Source organism: Camelus bactrianus, chromosome 15, assembly GCF_048773025.1.
Source record: "Camelus bactrianus isolate YW-2024 breed Bactrian camel chromosome 15, ASM4877302v1, whole genome shotgun sequence".
NCBI classification, from domain to species: domain Eukaryota; kingdom Metazoa; phylum Chordata; class Mammalia; order Artiodactyla; family Camelidae; genus Camelus; species Camelus bactrianus.
Genome location: NC_133553.1, coordinates 63,966,765 through 63,990,169, shown reverse-complemented (window position 1 = coordinate 63,990,169; position 23,405 = coordinate 63,966,765). Strand labels below are relative to the sequence as shown.

Here is a 23,405-nt window from a genome sequence, read left to right as displayed (position 1 = left end):
TATTGATACATGTGTATGAAATCGGAATGCGCGCACTTTCCAGCCGCCTACGTGTGTCATAAGCCTTACTACATGCACACAAAGGGTGGAACACACACCCCTTATCCCACCCAGCAATGCCACAGCCACCCAACTAGACCGAGGAAATAAGGCAACAAGTACAAAGAGATACATGCAACAGAGATACCACTCAGTTTTGTTTCTTCCTTTACCCCTAAATAATACACTCATAGTTTTAATTATAACAGCAAGTCATGGGAGGGAAGCCAACATTTACCAATAAAGGATTAATTAATAAATTATGGTATAACCAAGTAGCTACTAAAAGCTGTTTCCAAAGAATTTATAAGAGCATTTAAAAAATGTTCACAGTACATGGCAGAATAAGGATTAACAAAAGAGAGCAGCATAAACATTCTGATCTCTGTGGGCAGGGGCAAGAAATACATGCTGAGAGGAGCCTAGAAACACAGACACCAAAATACTAACCTTCTGGGGGAAGATTACAGTGATTTTTGGCTTTTTTTTTTTTAATTTTCTGGTTTCCCTCAGTTTTTAATAAGCATGTACTGCTTTTCAATTGGGGAGAAAACAGTAAATGGTATTTGGGGGCAAAAAACACAGAAGATACAAAAATCCAGTTATACTTTTCATTCTAATTTTTAAACTATGAAGAATTATGATACTAAATTTATATATGAAAAAAGAAAATGTGTAGGGTGATTCTTTAATCTAATAATAAAAATATCAAATATAAAAGGGTAGAAATACTGCTTTATTTGAGAAACTGACTTCCAAATTACTTTTATGTGTTTTAAAAAGTCCTAAAGAGCATCCAAGAAGAACACATATGTAGCTTCCATAGGAATAAGAACAAAGGAATGGGGCTGATGACTGCCCCAAGTGGTATTTCCTACAGGAAAAAAAGTAACATTTAACCTTCTATTTTTGAGGCAGGGTAACTGAACTACACACATCATAAATAAAATTTTCTTACTTTACAAGGAGGAAGGACTGTGATCCCGTTTTTTGATGCATATTAAATACAAAATACAAAATCCACTGTTCTAATCAAGATGAGGGGGAAAAAAAATCATTCTTCAACATTTCAATTCTCATGCAATGAAATCCAAAGGTCTGTTGAATCCACCTTTTCGATTCATGTACTGCCTACGATGAGAAAAGAAAATTTATTGTTTATTAAAAAAAATTCTGGACTCTTCTTATAAAAGAAATAATCACATGCTTTAGAAATTTAACCTATAAATCATCTTTAAAATGGCAAAGTCTAGGGCAAGAAGTGTTCAAGGTTAAAATCCAAATAGAAGTATGGAACTATACTTTCAAAATTATTTGGGAAGATTCTATAGACTTTAAAAAAAATCAGCTGAAAATCTGTATTTACTTTAGGTAATACTAAATACATAGTTTAAAGAAATGGAGAAGAGTTTCAAAATAGGTACCCATCCATCAAGCAAATCCGCTTTCATACTGTACTAGTTCTCCCCATAAGACTTTATTTGAAGGCAATTTTATGAAGAACTGTTGATAATTCTGGTTCTTTAACTCACAGCAGTCTCAAATCACAATCTTCATATTCTAAATTAATTGGAATATCAGTCTTTTATCAGTGATAAAGGTAGAGAGGAAAGCAATGTTTCAAGATGTCTTGACTTTTCCATTCATTCAGTGAGATTTCAAGCATGGACTGGTTTGTTCTGTGGTATTAACACACTGACTGTCTACTGCGGATGGGGTGCCCCTGGGGAAATAACAACTGTCACTTGGTTTGGGGTGATGTGGCGATCAACATGTTAATATGCCTATACTTAACAGAAGGAGACTTACTGCTGAATTACTTACACAATCAAACTAGGTAAAGAATTCAGGAGGGATCTATTTTAGAAACAATTAAGTGAAATTAAAGCTTAAAGACTTGAGATTATGCTATTTTGAAGAAAGAATCACCTACAGCCCTAAAACATTTAAGCCAACTACCTTTTCTCTGTAATTGTTACTAGCTCACATATGAATTTGAAATTATTTTAACATGCCAGAATATAAGCAAGGAAGATTAAAATAAAGAACACTACGTAAAATATTTAAGTAAGGGACTGTACAGAAAACTGCTACATTTCCTACAAACATGATTATCCCACAACAAATTCTTTCCCAAGCACATAATTTATATTAGTTCAAACATCATAATGGCAGCTATTGCATACCTATACTTCCTCTTCTGAGACACATTTATGGCATAGGCGTTTACAGAGCCATCCACCTTTTTTCCCTGGAGAAAAGCAATTAAAAAAAAAAAACCAAGAGAAAGGATATATTAAGTACCTTTTCAGAGCTGGATCCCACGGACACACTTAAGCGACAAGATTTATTTAAGAATGAGGTCCAGAATGAGAGAATTTTCAGATACTGATGATATCCCATGAGCTCCCAAGTGTTATAGCTCTCTGTTCACATTTTTATAGTCACACATAAGCAATTAAACCAATATTCAAACCAACAGACACTGAGGGTATATGTATTATGTACAAGGCATGCTGCAAAGTAGGGTAGCAGATCCTCACCTTTTCTGGTCAAAGAATTCTTCAAAACCAAATAAAGTTATGGGATATTTTCTCTAGAAAAATTCACATTCACAAAAGTTTAACTTATGACCTTAGCTCACGGCATGCTCAAATCAGCCACCATTCATAGCTAAATCCCATTTCTTGCACAGGCCTTGCAATTTTGATTTTTAAATCAAGAATCAGAGTACAAAATAACAGCCACTAATGTAGTGTCACTTGTATCTCGGACTTTCTATTTCATTCATTCCTTTATGGGTCTTTTGATTCAGCCAAGTAAACTCACCACTTTCTGTTCCTTGTGCCTGAATTGCCCCCCCCCCCCCACATGGCCAGTCTTCAACCATCTGGTTCTTATCCATCCTTCAAGGCCCAAATCAAATGATCCAGCTGCCAGGAAGCACCATCTTCTCTGACTCCCACAGGATGTTAACTGTGCTTTCCTCATAACACCCTCCACTTTTCCACTCTGCGTCATCACAATGTATACACACAATGCAATTTCCCACGAGACGGCAAACTCGTACAGAGCTTGATGGAGGGATACGGGTGTGAGTGACCTTTGCATTCTCACCACCTAGGCTACTGCATTTGCAGGTGATCAGAAAATGACTGTTACAAGTATGAACACTATAATAGTGGGGTGTATGTATCTCCTTGAATTAATTCTTATTTTGTGGTTGGCTTTATTCCTTTGATAACTATGTAAGTTTAAAAAGTGAAAGCTCTAAACATTCTTAGAAACAATGAACAGTACATATACATAAATTAAAAAAAGGTGTAGTATATTGTATATATGTATTTACATGCAGTATATCGTATATGTGCAGTCAAACTGTAACAATTCTACCTAATCAAACTGAAAAAAAAACTTTTCTTGTATGAATATTCTTTATTAATCTGTCAGAAAAAAATTAACACTTAAAGGGCTTGGGAAATAAAATCATTTTTTTTCTCATTCATATCTCTAAACTTTATTCATCATACAAGGTTTATTTAAAATTGATGTATTAAATAAATGTGTATTGCATCGTTATAAAAAAAAAAAGTATGACCACTGCTGGTTAATGACATCATGCGGTCACGTGCATGTACACACAGGTAGCCCTCTCCCAGCATTACCCGTGGGAGTGAGTGCCCCCTATCTGTGCAGCATACCTATCAGATCCCTGTGTTAGCGCGAAAAAAAGATTCTTACCCACTGGCATGCACAAGTGAGGTGCATATTTGAAGGTAAGCTAAAACAAATATATTTGGTCTTCCTTTTCTGTTTCTGTTTTCAATGTATTTTGGGGGAGAGGGGAATACTGGGTAAATTCCTGAAGTTCAATTCCTAAAGGCTTACTGATTTTTGAAAACTATTTGCAGAGTTGTATATTATTAGCCCTATTCTCATTTACATGCTGGGATAGAAAATTATCCATTAATAAACAGAAGCAAACTTTGAAAGTTTCTAGAATGTCAAAATGGAAGGGAAAGAAAGTGACTACACTGACATATGAACAGGTTCCACTATAAGTAAATGGTGAACTATCACCAGATACACATTACCAAAAAATACAAATGAGCTAGAAATTTTGTAACTCATAGTCATGAAGCCAACTGCATACAAATTAAATTAACATCCTTGCAGATGCCATTAAAATAACAACCGACATCAATTCTCATGGTACTCCATAATTTTAATGGGATCTGTAAATCTTCACCTAATTTTTCCTTTATAAACAAACATCTTCAGCACAGATTACATTTAAAAGTGTAGTGTAGCTTCATCTTTACATCTGATGCTCAAGAATTTCAAACATAACATCAGGCAATGGTAAAACCAAAAAAGAAAAAAGAATTCTAATAAGGTCCTCCCCTATTCTTCTAAAAATAATAAAATTTAGTTGTCTTATTTTGGAGATATTTTTATTCACCTAATATGTGTATTAATAAACCAGTTCATTTATAAAATACTCTTGGAATAACACATAAGGATTTGGTATATTCAAGGAAAAACCCCTGATACATAAACTGTATTAAATTCTAAAATGGGATTCACATAACCATTTGTGAGAATAAGAGCTCATTCTTAATTTTCTCACCTCAAAACGTTAGTCGTGCCTCGGTACTCCTCTTAGGTCATACACTGTCATTAAAAACAAAAACAAAAACCATGCAAGCCCTACACAATCACATCAGTTAGAAAGAAACTCTTACAGCATCTGATGTTACCCTACTCCATTCACAACTCAATGGCATACAATATTAGGGGAAGTGGATTATTTTTGACAACTTGCCTCAAAAATTTCAATTTCCATTTGCAAAATTAAATGGATTTAAAATTCTATAAAAGAAAGCTTTAAAATTCTATTTTCTCTCTCTGCACACACTCTCCCTGTCTATCCTTACTAGCTTCCTCTCTATCTTCCCTTCTCTTTTTCAATTTCCTCTCTCTCCAGGTCTTCCCTTTGCCCTATTCCTCTTTCTCCCCCATCTCCCTATCTCGCTCCCACTTCCCCCCCTCTAATTGCTCTCTTCAGCTCCCTCTCCACAAACCCTCCCTCCCTTCCTTATTCACTCCAATATTATGATCAGGGCTAAAGACTATTCACCCTTCCATCAACCCCTCTTCTGAGCTAGGACATACGTATGCAGCTACGCAAGGCCGTCTTTATCTGGCAGCTGCATTTCTTTCTGTTTCACAGCACTTCCCTTTCCTATAATCCTTTCTTGATTAACCCTAACACCCCATCTTTCAGCCTGACACCTCAGAGTCATCACTGACTGCTCACCTGTACTCCCACCACCACTAACCCTGGCTCCTGAATGGTCCTCAATATTCCAGCCCCTCTTCTCAGTTCAGGCCTTCACCATCTTTCACTGCACAATTCGGCAGTTCTCCCAGCCTCCCACTTGTCCTCCACGATGCTCCAGGTCATCTCTCTAAAACACACATATAATCTGTCACTTCCTTGCTTAAAAATAATTGCTTCCTCTCCTCATCACCTAAAGAATCAACTCTAAATTCCTCAGCATGGCTAAGGGTTTCGAAAGCCTTGTGATTCGCCTCCCACCTCTATTTCTAGCCTTAGTCGTAGTCACCAGCCCATCAACACCCTTTCCCTAGTCACTGAATTTGAAATTCCCACCATACACTATGGCATATTCACGCCTACATGGCATTTTCATGAGCTCTTCCTTCTACTTCAAATGATCGTCTTCCTCTTCTTTGTCTGACCAACTCTACTGGCCCTTTAAGATCGAACTCAAACATCCCAGGCAAATACTCTCTGAGTTCCAGTGGCTGCTCACCACTTCCTTCTCTTTGCTTTTGGATCCCTTCACACAAATAGTTACTACCTTCGAACTGCATAAATTTATATCAGTGGAAGAAAGTACAAGTGATAATAAAAAAAAAAAAAAAACAGGGAAAAATGGGATGGTCATGATAGATTAGTTCAAATAAGAATAGTTCACTGGCTACATGTTTCACTTACCTTTGTGGAGTCAAAGGAGGCAAACCCCATTAACTTCATCATTTCTATTTCTTCTTCGGTTTTGCCCTCTAAGTCTTCCTCTACAACAATAAGTGATAAATTTTTAAACATTGTCCTTCTATATACATAAAAAGAGGTGATAATAGGTTAATAGTCATTCCACCTTATCAGCAGAGAATATACAAAATAACTAGCTAAAGACTTGAGTTTAATGAAAGAAACTCTTCAATTTGGACAGAATGTAACTTTATGTGCAAGGAAGGACTGTGCTCTCCATCCTCCGTAAGAGACGGCTAAAAATGACAGGCTTGGAGCCTTGAGGCAGGCCCACCTCTAACATCAGACATGAAACTAGTTTTGAAGATACTTTCAAAGTAGAATATTCTTATGTTTTAAACTGTCCTTTCCATATCAGGAGCACTAAATAACCAGCAACTAAGGTACAATTAAAACAAAATCTCAAAACCATACACAATGAACACTACAAAAAAATTTAATACTTAAATGCTCAAAAAGTATACTTTATAATTTTATAAATTATTATATTTTATATTATTATATATAATTATTTTATGTTATGATAATGTTATTTTACTGAAGTTATTGAAACAAGGCTATACTCTTCCTATAGTTATTTAACTAGTAACATTACCAGTAATCTGACGTTCTTTGCTCTTTGTTTCTTTTGTTTCTTTCTTCTCCTCATCTCTTCTTTCTTTCAGTCGAGAAGGGGAAGGAGATGTGGATCTATGTCGTCTTGGGGATCTAACATTTAATATGTAAAGATGTCAGAAACAGAGGCATACCTGACGACTTGTGCTGATGAGCACAGATATACGTGAACACCTGGAAGGTAAAGGCTGAACAAAAGCCAAGCTCTAGAGAACCAGGAGTTTGTTCTCCAAAGACGAATGAGAAAGAAGGTTCTGCAAGGCCCTGATTATTAACAAAAATTATTTATCTTTTAATCATCAGTTACGTTCAATATAGTTAGGGCTAAAAGATTTTTTGTAGCGCAGAAAAAGTAATGAAAGTTTCTAACAACTGCACACAAATGCACAAAGTGTGTCTGATGCTTATTAAGAATCGGAGTCCACACTTACATGTGGATTCTAAAAAATACAACAAACTTGTGAATATAGCAGAAACAGGCTCACAGATGCAGAGAAGGAGCTAGTGGTTACCAGGGGGGAGAGGGAAGAAGGAGGGAGAAGAGGGAGGGACAAGATGGAGGTCGAGGATCAAGAGGTAAAAACTATCAGGTATAAAATAAGCTACAAGGATGTGCTGTGCAACATGGGAAATACAGCGAATATTTTATAATAACTATAAATGGAGTATAACCTTTAAAAATTGTAAATTACTATATTGTGTTCCCGTAACATATAATACTGTATATCAACTATACTTCAATTTAAAAATGGTATTATAAAATAGAAGCATAAATAAACAAATAAAAGATGCTGCTCAAAAAAAAAACAGAATCAGAGTCGATTTCTAAAATTCTTTCTAGATCTCACATTCTTGATTACATACTTGAATAAACTGTTAGCACTAAAAGTTAATAAAAAGCAAAGAGGACAATACAAAACACTTATTGTTTTACTCTTGCCAAGCTAAGTGCTTTTCATGTCTTATTTCTTATTTACTCTTTAAGGCAACTCTACTATGTAGAGCGTTACTGACCAATTATTTTCTGCTACGGTAATGTTATTTTACCAACGGGAATGTTAGGGTTGGAATAAAGTGGGATTACATTACCCTCATTTCATGAAATTGTAAATCCCTTTACTAGTGATAAAAACAGTTAAGGACAGTGACCGCGTAGCTGCTTTGAGACTTCTGGCAAAACTTCTGGTTATTTTTTGCACTTACCTGGATCGTCTTCTGTGTGGGGATCGAGAGCGGCTTCTTCTCCGATCTCTCTCTCGGGACCGGGACCTCTCTCGGCGCCTGCGTTCTCTCTCCCGGGATGTGGACCGGGACCGCCTACGTTCTAATACAAAAACACACAAAATTGCAGAGCCAAAAATTATCTCAAACATCTAGCGCTGCCCCATCTAACAGAAATGTAATTCGAGCCATTTCTAATTGTCACACTAGAAGAGTGAAAAACAGATGAAGTTAATTTTAACAGTGTATGTTATTTGACCCAATATATCCAAACCATTATCATTTCAACATGTACTCATTATAAAAAAAATTAATGAGATGTTTTATTCCTTTTTTTCCCCTGTACCAAATCAAGGAAATCTGGCATGTATTCTATACTTAAATGGCACTTCTCAATTAGGACTGAGAACATTTTAAGTGTTCAATAGCCATAAGTGGCCAGAGGGCTCATTTAACTTTTAAGATCAAATTCGATTAGTTGAAGGTGAAAAAACCAACCAGGTGGCAGAATCGAGGGTCTAAGTGAGATTTCCCCCAATCAAAGTTCTGGTTTCTCTACTTCTCACTGCCCCTTTTATGGGCTGGGGGCCAGAAGACGTTATGAGGTGACTCCCTGGATGCCAACTCCTGAATACAGATTTCCCTACTCTAAACTGGGAAGGAAACACTGAGTATTTAAGAACCAGACAGCATCACATGCTGAGGGTTATGCAGTGTGGCATCACTTCAGACATTAGTTTTTTTTTTTTTAATTAAATTAACAAACTATATTTACTTAGGGCAGTTTTAGATATACAGAAAAATTGAGATAGTATTACAATGAATTCCCATAGACTCTCACTCTATCTCAGTCTTCCATGTTATTAACATCTTCCATTAGTGTGGTACATTTGTTACAATTGGTGAGCCAATATTGTTAACATTATTTTTTGTTCTGTTAAAAAAAATTCTTTTAAAAAATATTTTTCATTTTTTAGAGGGGTAAGTAATTAGGTTAATTAATTAATTAATTTTTATTATTTATTTGATGGAGGCTCTGGGGATTGAACCCATAACCTCCTGCATACTAAGGATGTGCTCTACCACTGAGCTATACCCTCCTCCTAAAAAATTTTATTTATTAAACTATAGTTGATTTACAATTTTGTGTTAGTTTCAGGTGTGTAAAGTGATTCAGTTATATTTCAGTTATCTCTCTCTCTCTCTCTCTATATATATATACACACATATATATTTTTTCAGATTCTTTCCCATTTTGTTTTATTACAGGATATCGAACATAGTTCCCTGTGCTATACAGTAGGTCCTTGTTGTTTATATATAGTAGTTTGTATCTGCTAATCCCAAATTCCTAATTTATCCCTGCCGCGAACCTTTTTCCCCTCTGGTAACCGTAAATTTGTTTGCTGTCTGTGAGTCTATTTCTGTTTTGTAAATAAGCTCATTTGTATGATTTTTTAAAAAACATTCTACACATAAGTGATATATGACATCTGTCTTTCTCTGACTTACCTCACTTAGTTCACATTTGTTTTTAAAGGTGGGTAGTATTACCTCCAATGTCTAATTACGGGAAATCGGCGAAGAAAGGTTGGATGACTTACACACGGTCACTCGGAAACTGAGGGAACCGCGGTCTGCCACAAGTACAACAAAATTTACTGAATGAGGCTGACAAAGAGTCGTCTAAACCCTAATTTAGGGGGGAAAACTGCCTTCAAGCTGGAGAGCTTAAGCCGTGTAGGGCCCACGTCTTCGTTTCCCGATCCACCCCCCTCTCCTTCTCAGGATAAAAAGGTCCCCCTCTCCGCCACCCTTATACAGATTTAAAAAAGCTGGGGATGCGTCTCCGACCGAAGCCCACAGCCTCAGAACTGTTTCTGGACTCACCCCTCCGCGGGGAACGGCTGCGGCTGCGACCCATTCGGATTCCTCCTCCACCTCAAGCCCCGGAAACGACTGTGCAACAACTTCCGGGAAGGCCTGGAATCCGTTTTCACCGCCGACTGGAAAATGTCGGAACTACTCGCCAGGGTTCCGGCTTCTAAAGAAGGGAGGCGGCACTGAGCTTGCCCAGAATCAAGCGGCCCCGCCCCGATGCTGCCTTTTCTAAGCCCAGAAACTCCGTTAAGGGCAGAGCTACCTACCCTCTCCGCTCTTACAGCCCCGCTTTCGCGATGGCTTCCCCATCTTTTGTGTCCATGGTGGGCATTAAAATGTACTGCCTGATGTTATAGAATGTCTGGAAAAAGCCGTGTATAAACCACCCTAGCGCAGTTCTCATTTCCCCCCGTTTTTCTTTCCATTTATCTTGTCCACATGCATAAAATATTTCTTATTAAACCAATTCTAATTCTTTAACGCAAACAGTTAAAGTCCACACGGGGAAACACGAGTGTGGGTCAGGAGGCGGAGAGAGCAAGGGGAAAGAAAGCATGGATGAGTGCTTTTATTGAGTTTTGTGGGAGGGAGGAGCAAAGGCAGGGAAGCTGGCAAAGCAGATATAAATTTGGTAAGTTTGAATAATTTCAGCGGGCCTTGGGATGTAGGGGCTGTCCAGAGCTGTTGGTACCTGACCCTGGGGTCATTAGGGCAGAGGAATAATGCCTTGGCTTGTGAGTTTGATAAAGGAGGTGGCTGGAGAGTATGGGCTTTCCACTGGCTGGTTTGCATATGAAAGTCACACTCAGAAGGGGAGTCATTTGCTGTTTCTGGGAAATAGCGAGCCCTGGGAAGGCAGTCTCAGCAAAGTTCCAGATGTCAAAACATCAGAAAATAAAACTTAAAAAGGCGTAATTAATACACAATTACTCATACAAATATTTATTGCACACCTATGTACCAGAGGACTAATCCGTGAAAAAGAAGTTTGCTCTTCAGTAGCTTGCAATCCAGTGAGGGACACAAACAAGTAAACAGGGTCACGGTGCACTGATAGGGGAAGAGCAAGATATTATGAGTGCTCATAAAACAGGACCTAACTGGTTTGAGGGGGAAGGTTGTCAAGGTTTCCAGGAGGAAATGATGCCCAAACAAGACCTTAAAGATGAACAGAAATTAGCCAGGTGAAACGTGGTGGCTTTTGTGGGGGGACAGGTGGAAGAGATTGTCCAGGCAAAGGAGACTGCATGTGCCAGGGCAAGAGGCAATGGGAGAGGACATGCTAAAAGCAGAGAACTAAAGAAGTATGGCAGGCACCTAGGGAGCACGGAGTGAAAACGTCAAGACAAGGCTAGAAGACTTGTAAGCTATGGAAGACAGCAGTCCTAAGGCAAAAGCAATAGAGAGCCTTTGAAGGGTTTTGAGGATGGGAGGCAATCACATCTGAGTATATTTAGAGAACACTGTGGGTAATGTGGAGACTTGATGAGAGGGGGAAAACTGTGAGGTCAGAGAAGTTTTAAGAGAATGCTGCTTTTTAAGCAGAACAAAGTGGTCAATTTTAAATATTAAAAGTAATGGAAAAAACCACATCTAGCCTATAGGATTTAGCAACAAAGTCTGTTGACTCAGGAAGTCTTAGCGGAATTGAGTATATGTATGGCTTTTGCAGTGGAGACAGAATTTGCAGAACCCTCCTGAGAAGTCCGGCCTGATGCAGGGCAAAATGCAATGGAGGGAAGTAAATGTGTAAGGTTTTTTGAAGATGGGAGAAACTTAAGCACATTTAAATATTGGTGTAAACGAGTCAGTATGGCGGGGAGTTGGGGGGAGTAAAGTACAGAAAAGAAAGAGAAAAACCAAAGGAGTAAATTTCCTAAAGGGACAGTCCTGAGATTAACTTTAGCCAGGAAAAGAAATGGTGTATCTCCAAATGGCTCTTTCCCCTTTAAGATGTGGAATAAAAATTGTGTTTGGCCAGGGCTTGCTTATTTACTGATCAAGTTGCCCTCTCTCAGGATGTAGATTATCTTGCGCTGTACGTCTTCACTGTATCTGGAAGAAAAAGCCTCCCTGTTTCCAACACATGGTTTAAGGTTCCCTCATTCTAATGGCCATTTTAATGGATTCTTTGTAGGGTAGGGTAAGGGTATGGTCAACACTTGTGATCACACTTGCTTGTAAGTTTCCTCCCCAACTAGATAGTAATTTTTCAATAAAGGCGAACTGTAAAGTATGTATGTACTTAACATAGAATCAACATTAATCCTCTGTATTTCCCTGCAAATATACCATCTCTAGCCTTGGTTAAATTTTGTTTTACCTTTTGCAAGTCAATTTTAAATAAATTCAGCAGCCTTTACAAAAGTATCCTACTTTATCACTACAAATGGATGCGTGTGTTGAGTCATTTATTCCCCCCCTTGAAGTAGCCTGACCACTAGGTAACAGTTGCTGATGATGTTTGAAGTTTTTGTTTGTTTGTCTGTTTTGCTTTTTTATGCCTGTACAAGGACCTTGGGAAGAATCTCTGTGGTTGGGAGGAAACTGTCCTATGACCTCTGTTTTTTAATTTAGTCATGTGGCTTAGGTCCACATTCAACATATCATTTGAAATTATGATTCAACGTATCATTTCAGGTGACTGGCAAGTTATCTATCGTCTCTTGCACCCCTGGCTCACATGGGTTCATCTTTAAGGGAATATAACTTCTGACATAGTTTCAATGTTAACAGTCTAATATTCTAGATCAACTCTGATAGAATTTTGCAATGATTGAAATATTCTATATGTGCACTGCCCAATACAGTAGTCACTGGCTACATGTGGTTAAACACTTACAATGTATCTAGTGTGTTTGAGGAAGTAAATTTTAAATTTTATTTAATTTTAATTAAATTTAGATAGCCACAATGACTCTTGGTAACCCTATTTTTGCATTTGATGTTGAAAATTGTTCACTAATGGTGGCAATCAAGCCTACTGAAAGACTTGAAATGTGATAAAGTGTTGGCTGCGAAACACTTGGTAAGAAAGTGAGTGACTACCATGGTTCATTTAGTTTTGCCTACCTTGCTAAGTTCCAAGCCAAATCTATTTAAAAAAAAAAAAAAAGTGGGAGGGAGGGTATAGCTCAGGGGTAGGGCACATGCTTAGCATGCACAAGGTCCTGGTTCAATCCCCAGTACTTCCATTTTAAAAAAATTAAATAAACTTAATTACTGCCCTCCCCTCAAGGAAAGGTACACTCATATCCCTCTTTAATAATTTAGCATGGAACTCTAGAACATTTTCTCTTAAGGACCTTCTCTTTACTGATAGCCAAATAAAAGTAATTATTAGTGGGTAAATACTGTTTTCTAGCTCTTGCAGCTTAAAAAAAGACTTAAAAAAAGAAGGCAGAAGCTGACAAACACAAAAGCTTTCATATAACAGTTTTTATATACTTCAGCTGCACTTTTAATATTTTATTGAAAATATTCCAATTAAAAAGAAAAGTATGCAAACATTAAAGTATTTGGTAAGAAAACAAAAGCAGATCTTTACTATCAATGTAAAGTACCAGCTGACAATGACCAGTTTCTCAAATGAGAACACAACCTACTTGTGACTGAAGAAGTAAATTAATTTGTTTGTGAATGACACGCAATTTGGCCAGGAAAGAACCAATGGACAGGAACCATGCGTGTGTAATTCCAATGTGATTAATTCATATGAGTGAAATGAAATAATCAATTTTACTCACTAATAAACTTTATCTTTACTTCCAAGATATGTAAAAATTCAGTTATTCAAATAATTCAATTTAAGATTGGTACTTATATTCTTTAATATGTAAAGGTAAGGAACCTCTGATGTTGTAAGATGGGAAAAAAACAAAAGCATCTCATGGAAAAGAGATATAATTATAGCCAAATACAAAAACAAGAAATGCAGCCTATTGATACAGCAAATTATTGTATTAAAAACGTTTAAACTACAGTCCTAGGAGTGAATATGGGGGAGGCCTTTAAAAGCTGCCTTCAAATTCACCATGAAGATGAATTTTGAAAAGAGTGATTTATGAATCTGTGGACATATCACTAAGAAAGAAAAACTAGCAATAAATTCTAAAAGTTAAATCTAATTGGAGAAAATCCAACTTGAAAAAAATTCTGGTTTCAACTAAGTTTTTTTTTTTTTGGTTCATTTTATATAGCTCATTTATTCTTCTTCCAAATGGATATTTATTATTTGTACAGATACATAAAAGTAATTCCCACTTCATAAACATACTAAAAATATATATTAATCACAAAAAGTACTCACTCTGGGAAGACGATGAGCATGGCTATTTTCAAAACAGCAGTAAACACAAGAAGCCAACATACATAAATCATGACAAATGTACATCTCATTTTTGACAAAAATAATTCTATTTGTACATTAATGCTTTATTGTCAGCTTCTGTATGATATCCTCCAACCTTATTTACATTTACTATGAAATTTCTATCAGCATGTGTAACTCAAAGGCACTCAATTCAGAGGTTATAAAGTCCTGAGCTTAAGTAGGAAATAAGATTCCCAACCAAAATTTGAACATAAATAATTATAAAGATCATAGAATATAATGTTTAAAGTGTAATATTTGGTACATAAATAATCTATGACCTAATAATAAAGTTGTACAGAATGTCAAAAAGACCATGTAAGGCCTAGCAATAGCCTCAAAGTCAAAATGATTTTCTCCCCTATTCAAGTTTATTTGAATGTCTGAAGCTGACTTTGTTGTTGTTAAAATCCTAGGAAAGCTAAATAAAAAGCAAAATAAAATAGCATGAAAACGCTTAAGTTAAATAAAACGTTCTTCAGCTGAGTCTTCAAAACCATGAAAAAAAAATTAATGATTAAAAACATTTTTGACTAGGAGGAGGAATCATAAAGAGTAGCTAAAAAATTAAAAGCTTTAAACACACCAATGAAAGAGCATTTATGATTGGCCATTCAAATGATTTGTTTAGCATTCTTTTAGCCAAATAAAAATAAAACAGACGGATAACGGAGGTTCACCAACATTAGGTAGGATCAAAGTTCAAGCTAAGAATTAAACTCATATTTGGTCACAGAGAAATGTGAGATTTACCTACAGCAATTTTCTACTGATGCTGAATTAAAAGCATGAGTCGACATTTTTATAACAGAAATGGTTTGACAGATATTTTCTTGGCTTTAAAATGTTTTTCCATAGATGCATAGAAATGTAATGAGGATAAGAAGAGTCTTCTGTATTATCTGTACAGTTCATAAGGCCTTTGACATTGTTAGTCACCTTAGATGTGAAATCCTTAGGGTCATTAAATTAAAGCTGGCCAAAAAAGCTTTCAAAGTGCTACTGTTTCAAGCTGATGAGATCCTCAGTTTTCTGGATTTTCCGGATGATGATTATTTTCAGCTCTTTTTTCTGGAGATATATACAGGAAGTTACAGCAAATATATAAAGGGAAGATCAGAAGCCTGCTGTCCAAGTTCATCACAACTTGTTCCTATAAGACAAATTTGTAGCTTTAATGATAATGGTAATATTATAGAAAATTAAACACAGAAACAAATGGTTGAATTGAGTGAACTGCAAGTTAGTATGGTGGTTAAAAGCTTGCATCTGGTGTCTGAGAATCACTGCTCAAATCTCATAACTCCCACCTGTTGTCTGTGTGACCCTGGGCAAGTCACTGACCTTATCAACTGCAGCTTCCTCGCTGTAAATGGGGCCAGTAAGAGTATCTACCTCATAGAATTATACTGAGCATCGAATGAGACAAAGCACATAGAGGACTCAGCAAAGCCAGCTATATGCTAAGTAATCAATAATGCTAGTTATTTTCATTATTGAAAAAATTCTATTCTATCAAGTACCTACATATTTTATGAGTAGACACAGTCCAGAAGTACACACTTCTCATTTGGCTTCAATGTCTGATGGTCTTTATGTAATAGCACATCCTTGGGATGAAGGTGGGAAGTTATTATTATCATGGTTCCCACTCTGGTCTAAGATTTCCCACTGGATCTAATGCAAACATGCTATTTGTCTCTTGGAACATAAAACACATTATTATGTAAAATCAATTTCAGTTCAGTTACATCAATATACATGAGAGTGCCTTGGAATCCCACAGAGATGGGAGTTGATACTACACCTGAGAGCTGCAAATGGAACCATCACTCACTCATGCTACAGCTCTCTGTTTGGAACCCTTTACCAACAGCATTTGGTGAACAGAATAAATCCTCAGAGAATAAGCAACAGCACTGAAATGAGAACTCCTACTTTTTAAATAGTTGGATACATTCTCTGAAATAATATACATTAGTTTCACTGTTATACATTTTGGAGAATAAACTTTTAAATGCTCTTTCAATCTAGAGCTTTACATTTTTTACTGAAGCATGCTTTCCTGCAATGAAGAGACTAAAACTGGGACATTTGAGTGACTGATGGAGGCTCAACTGGACACAGCTTCTGACCTGGATTATAACAGCACCCTCTACCTTGTCTTCCTGCCATTATCATGTCTATAATCCTCACACATCTCTGAGACATCCTTCTATAAAGCAAATCTAGTTAGCATAGCCCTGTGAGAGGGACAGTTCTAAAGTAAACAGAAAGATCGCTAGCTTTCCTATGTGTCACCAAAAATTATTATTAAAAAGATTCATTTTATATTAGCAATTAAAATACAAAACACTTAGCACTATACTTCCAGGAAACACATAGGAATAATATAGAGGGGGGACCTAAATTTTAGAGAGACACAAGACCTAATTAAATGTAGACAATACCACATTCTAGAAGGGAAGATACCAATTTCCCACAACATATTTATATATTTAACAATATAAATCAAAACTCTCAAAGGATTTTTTGAGAGGAAACTCAACAAAATGATTCGACACCCCATAGAGAACAGTAATCATGCACAAAGAGCCCCAGGATTTCTGAAAAGAGGGGAATGAAGGTGAACTTGCATTACTGGTATTAAAATCCTTTTTAAAGCAAGTCTAACTAAAACAAAGTATTGTTGTCTCCACAATAAAATTAGTAACACAATAGGAATCTCAGAAATGAAACCAAGTATATAAGAACTTAGTATATGATAAAAATGGCATTTCAAATATACTGATGATACACTTCAAATGTATCATCAAAATACTCCAATGAAAAAATTGAATGAAAGGAGTAAAAAAGGCCGAGACGCAGCCTCAGTCGCCTGGCACCTTCCGTTGGGTCAGTGGTGTGAGGGTCTCGCCAGGGCGTGTTGTCGGCGTCACCCTGCAGGTCCCGGCGGAACATAAAATACATTATGTTGGGCTTGTCCAGGTACCGCCTTGACAGCGGCTCTGCCCAATGCCCAGACGAGGCCACAGCCCACACCCCAAACAGCTGGGCATCCCTACAGCTAACTTTCCTGAACAAGTAGTAGATAATCTTCCAGCTGATGTATCCACCGGCATTTATTATGGTTGGGCCAGTACCGGAAGTGGAGAGGGCGATAAGATGGCAGTGAGCACAGGATGGAACCCAATTGTATTTAAAAAAAAAAAAAAAAAAGAATAGAAACCCCCCAGATAACTATATAACCCCAGGCAGAAGGCTCTAATATCACATCAAAATAAGAAATCATTAAAGGCACAGATTGTTTCATGAAGGTTGAAAGACAAATGACAAAAATGGGAAAGTAGATCATATTATAAGTGTTATCATTCTTTATATAAAAGCTGTTAAAATTAACAAGAAAACATAAATACCTTAATTAAAAAAAGAAACAATTATGAATGGTCAATTTTCACAGTATGTTCACTAAGTATATAAAAAACCCAGCTGTATCAGAAACCAAACAAATGAAAATCAGAACAAATGATTTGTTTCCACTTATTATATTAGGAGAAGGATTAGAAAGAACAATAATACACTAGGCTGCATATATTCTCCTGCACTACAGGAGGGAGTGTAAGTTTGGACAGTTATTTCTGGAGGGCAATTTGGCCATTAGAAAATGTATACACCATCTGACAAGAATTTCACTTCTTGGAATTCATCTTTAAAACAAGAATTATTTAAATTATGGTATATCTAAAGTGACTATTATGCAGTAACAAAAATGATGTTGTGGATATATATTTACTGACAAGAAAAGTTATATACAACAAAGTGGAAAAAAAGCAGGTTACAAAATGGTTAACAGTAAGATACAACTTTGGAAAAAAAAGATACATGTGAAGAAAAAGATGTCAGTGGTGCCACCTCTCAGTGGATTATGTATGACTTTCTTCCCCTGCTTATTTCTGTTTTCTATTTTTTCTACAATAAACATCTATAACTTACGTAAAACACACATATACAACCCCTCCACTAAAATCCTTCCACAGCCCTCTACAGATCTCAGGAAGAACTCCATCCCCAGCCCGCCCTGCCCAGGCTCTACCCCTACTGAACTGTTCCTCTTCCAAACCTCAGTTCTTTGAATGACCTATGTGCTCCTTGGCTGCCTTACTCATCATTCGAGGCCTGGTTCAGGTATCCATTCACTTTTCAACTTGTCTAGGAGAAGAGGTTTTCCCTGATCTGTCTTCCCTTCTCCTCTTCCCCCAGCCCCACAGTAAAGGTCAGAGACTTCTCCCTCGATACCACAAACTCTCTGAGCTCATCTCTCTCAACTACTTAGCTGTACAACATAAGCCCCTTTCTATCTCCTCCACTCCTAGCATACAACCTAGCACGCAGCAGGCACACAGGTGTTAAGTGAACAAATCAAGGAACACTTGGAAAGAAACTACCATCTTGGCCTGGTGCTTTTTAATTAAGTCTCTGGCTGCTCTGAGCCATGACGATATTTTTCAGTGAAGTTCCATGTGGAAGGTAAAGACAGACATTGTCCATGCAGGTCCAGAGGGTGTGACAGGGACCAACAGAGAATTCTAATGGAGGTGGATTTGGATCTTCCTATTATGTATCTACCTTCTCACATACTGCCCACCACGTGAGAGTCAGCTCTCTGTCACTAGAGATCCAACAATGGCTGGAGGACCCTCCGTAAGAACGCTGTTAAAGGGCTTCTCATACAGGGTAGGTGATGTTAGAACCATCACGTCCAGGGTTCCTTGCAATGTTAAATTCTGATGTTCTATGAGAGTCTCTTCAGTTTGAGGAAAACCACTTTACTTCTCACAATCTGTGTGACCTTTAGGCTCTGAACCCTTTATTAAAACAGTATGTCCTTTGGAATGCTGGTTAGTTTTAATAGAAATAAACTCCCTCAGTATTTTGACAGCTCTCATTTTACTTTTTGAAAAAGGTTTACTTTCTCATCACGACATTCTGAAACTTCTACGTGCATATGTGATACAAGAAGAAATAAATAGCTTTAGAGATAATTTTGGCAACATTACAGATGTTTGTCATTTTGGAAACCTATTGTGCACGAGGATAATATCTCTTAATATCCAGGAGCTATGGAGACATACTGGACTGTCTTTAAGGCTTCTGCTATTAATGTGTAGACAAATACATTCATGAACACAGTGGATAAAAAATTAAGATTCAGAACTTTCTGAAGATCATGCTCAGGATGGACAATTATTTCCCTATTGTCAGCTTTTCCCTGCCCCTCAAATCAAATTGTGTTTCCTTTTTCCTGTCTTAGTTATACTTCTGGTAGGATGGGGGTAAATTATGCCAAAGTGAACACGGTACTTGCATCGTAACCTTCAAAACACTTTCAAACCAATCTTTAAATGAAATGTTACTACTACTTAAGAATTTTCAAAAGAAGATTCAAAAGGCAAATATGATGATGAAAAAATGAACAGAACAGTCACCAAACACACCTGGTCCTTTTCGAGCGTCAGGATTTGGTAGCCAGTTGTCCTGCTGCATATCAGTTTCCCGCTGCTATCAAAAGAGGCCAAACGCAATCTACAGTAAAACACACACAAAGGAAAGAAACACATGATTTTTAAACCAGATTCATTTAAATAAGCCCCACCTCACTTTAACATTTACTTTCCCCTCTATAGTCTCTGTAAGTCTCTTACTTGATAAGACTTTAAAAAGTCTTTTCAAACTATATACTGATTCCATGCAGATCTACAAGCTTGTGCTATTATACATATCTCAGATATAAAAAATAATTTATAAATATGCTTTTATTGTGGTAAAATATACATAAAATATACCATTTTTACCGTTTTTAAGTGTACAGGTCTTGGCATTAAACACATTTCACATTGTTCAGTAGTCATTACCACCATCCATCCATCTCCAGAACCTTTTCTTCTTCCTCAGCTGATATTCTGTACCAAGTAAACAAGAATTCCCCATTTCCACTTACCTCAGACTCTGACAGTCACCATCCTACTGTCTGTCTCTATAAACTTGCCTAGCCTAGGTACCTCATGTGAGTGGAATCATATAGTATTTGTTCTTCTGTTAACTGGCTTATTTCAGTTAGCATAATGTCTTCAAGGCTCATGTTGTAACATGTGTCAGAATTTCCTTTCATTTTAAGGCTGAATAATAATTCCATCACAGGTATATACATCACATGTTGTTTATCTGTTCATCTGTCGACACTCGGGTTGCTTCCACCTTTCAGCTATTGTGAATGCTGCTGCTATGTGTACAAATATCTGTTTGAGTCCCTGCTTTCAATTCTTTTGGGCAAATACCCAGAAGAGGAATTGCTGGGTTATATGGTAATTAATTGTTTAATTTTTTGAGGAAATGCCACACCATTTCCCATAAAGTATGCACCATTTTACAATCCTACTAGCAATACACAAGGGTTCAGTTTCTCCACGATTTCACCAACATTTTTGTTTTGTTTATGATATTAGCCATCTTAATGGGTGTGAGGTGGTTCCGACTTCCATTTCCCTAATGATTAGTGTTTATTTAAGTCCTCTGCCCATTTTTGGAATCAGATTTTTTTTTGTGGTGGACTTTTAGGAGTTTTCTATATATTCTGGATATTAACTCCTTATCAGATATATGGTTAGCAAATATTTTTTTCCACTCCACGTGTTGCCTTTTCACTTTTTTGAGTGTCCTTTGATGCACTAGTTTTTTTTTTTTAAAATAATAATTGCTCAGATTTATTGAATGTTGAGTGTTTCCAGTTAACTCTAATAAGCTGCTGGCTTCTACTGTCTCCTTTAATTCTCACAGTAACCTTACGAAGTAGTATCACTACACTATTATTTAATCGATGAAGAAACTGAGGATTAGAGGTTCTTAGTAACTTGCCCAAATTCCCACAACCAGACAAGACGGAGCCAGAAATACAGCCCATTTCTTACTGTACAGCACAGGGAAACATACTCAACATCTTGTAGTAGCTTATGGTGAAAAAGAATATGAAAACGAATATATGCATATCCATGTGTGACTCGAGCATTGTGCTGTACACCAGAAACTGACACAACATCGCAAACTGACAATACTTCAACATAAAAGAAAAAAGAATAAAACCCACATCTGAACATGTTAACAGCCTTATATCTTAAACCCAAGTTAATTATGGTGTCTTCCAGAAAAGAGTATTTCCATAAATTATTAATGATCTGGTTCCACTAAAAAAAGAAAAAAGTTTCAGCAAATGTGAAAAGAGAAAATCCTGTTATTTTTCAATTCATGATGATAAAAAAAAAGAGAGAGAATACATTCTTCCACAAAAAAGGTGGGTTTAAAGAACAGTCCTGACAGCATTTCACATGCAAAAGTATCAAAAAGTCTGATAAACAGCTCCCTTTTCAGGGGAAAAAAATGATTCCAATGTGTTTGCTCCTCTTCTGAACTACTCCGTAGCCCCAAGTGATTTTTAAATTGGGAGGCAGAGTACTGGCAATAAGTTCATCAAATTTAGATCTATCCTGAACAGGCACGTAATAGAAATGAAGAACATCTCTGACTCTGCATATCAGGTGAAGCCCGGAGTCATCGGCCACACGTGCCAAGAAACTGAACTTCAGAAGAACATCTTCCAGGGAGATGTCCTGCCAACTGCAGGGAACAGATGAGCCAAAAACTTCTTTGACATGAGATTCCAAACGACTCCGGAGATCTTCAGATGGTATGTATGTTCGGCTTCGTAAGGGTGGACACACCAGGATAAGTTCTTTCTTCACCTCTTCTACTGTCTCAGCGACCACTGGCTGTTTCTCTTTTCTGAATTGAGACCAAAATTCTCTGTGTGGCGCCCCAGGACTATCCAGGTGAGGCCTCTTCTGGTAACGCCGGACAACCTGAGCGCCGCCATCTCTGAGTGACGCACTAGTTTTTAATTGTGACTAAGTTCAATTTATCTTTTTGCTGTTGGTGGTGCCTGTGCTTTGGTATCACATTGAAGACATCACTGTCAAATCCAATGTTACTAAGTTTTTCTCTTATGTTTTCTTCCAAGAGTTATTTTACGGTTTTAGCTCTTATGTTTAGGTCTTTGATCCATTTTAAGTTAATTTTTGTATAAGGTATAAGGTAAATATAAATGTACGCCTTTTAAATAATCTGTTCATTAAGCTATTTTCCAATTTGTCACCATCCTCTCCAGAAAAACATTGCCAGTTCAATTGTTAGGCAAAGGTGGACGTATGGAATCCTATAAAAAATTCAGGATAACACCAGACATGTTTTCTTATAAAAACACCATGTTGTATTTCCAGTTTGGACCTTTTATTTGCTAGGAACAGCATCAATCCTGTATCATTCATGCCACAGCCTACCCTTTCTTCCTGCCACATGAGCTCCAGGTCTGAGTTTTGATGCACTTACAGTTAATGCATTTCGTAGGGGTAGAGCCTTATCATCTCCTTGCACGTTCATGTCACTTGTATCTTACCAAAGTTCTACTATCGTTGGTGTAATTTACAGTTTTAATTCATTTCTTATAGTTCTTCTGGAGTGAGGAAGAGGAGGGTGGGAAGATCTCACCCTACCTAAATGCTATGCTCCTTCGAGGCTGTAAGCTGACGGACCCACTGCACGGCTGATTCAGGGTATTGCGCTTGAAAATGATGTATCGATTGGTGTAAGTTACAAGCAGATCAAAGCCGAAGTTAAAACCTGTCCACCGCCAGCAGTACTAAAATACAAAGAAGAAAGATTTACTTCAGGTTATCATACTACCAAGTCCAAAACAAAAAGTTGAAAATGCCTTTTTTTTCTAGCCCACTTCAAATATTTCTCTCATGGGTTCCTCCTTTTTGTCGGTGCCTTAAGGCTTACACAGAATGTATCTGTGATACACACACAAGGTTACTACACAGACATGGTATGTATCAAGGCCAGCAAAAGCAGTCATTATTCCTTAAGGTACTTTCCTAATATTGTCTCTTCACGATCTGTTTCATTAACTCGCCACACTGTGATTTTATCAGAACCAGTGTGGCTTTCCACTGCATCTCTAAGTAGGTGTAGCTCTGCGGACTAGTAGTCTAGACAGAGGCAGTAAGAATCCATTAAAACTTATCCTGCTTTAAAAATACGCTGAACTACTTTAAGTGATACCTTGTGCGATCTCTTTTATGTGTA

General features: G+C 37.1%; 2 protein-coding genes and 1 pseudogene across 2 annotated transcripts in view; all 3 read right to left on the bottom strand.

Moving 5' to 3' along the window:
- Positions 1–754: 754 nt before the first annotated feature.
- Positions 755–10,007, bottom strand: SNRNP27 (small nuclear ribonucleoprotein U4/U6.U5 subunit 27). Its single transcript, XM_010963743.3, has 6 exons — positions 9,848–10,007; positions 7,940–8,060; positions 6,717–6,829; positions 6,065–6,144; positions 2,226–2,290; positions 755–1,170 (listed from the first exon to the last, which is right to left on the bottom strand). Exons 1-6 carry the CDS (start codon positions 9,879–9,881, stop codon positions 1,116–1,118), a joined length of 468 nt encoding a protein of 155 aa, XP_010962045.1. The 5' UTR covers positions 9,882–10,007; the 3' UTR covers positions 755–1,115.
- Positions 10,008–13,261: 3,254 nt separating this feature from the next.
- Positions 13,262–23,405, bottom strand: part of GMCL1 (germ cell-less 1, spermatogenesis associated) — a 42,245-nt gene continuing 32,101 nt past the window's right edge. Inside the window, exons 12-14 of the mRNA XM_074341276.1 lie at positions 22,811–22,956; positions 19,706–19,793; positions 13,262–15,363 (exon numbers count right to left, since the gene is read on the bottom strand). Of these exons, the coding sequence (XP_074197377.1) occupies positions 15,235–15,363; positions 19,706–19,793; positions 22,811–22,956 (363 nt within the window). The 3' untranslated portion in view covers positions 13,262–15,234. The remainder of the gene's footprint in view (positions 15,364–19,705; positions 19,794–22,810; positions 22,957–23,405) is intronic.
- LOC123619359 (large ribosomal subunit protein mL50 pseudogene) lies at positions 19,803–22,804 on the bottom strand (annotated as a pseudogene).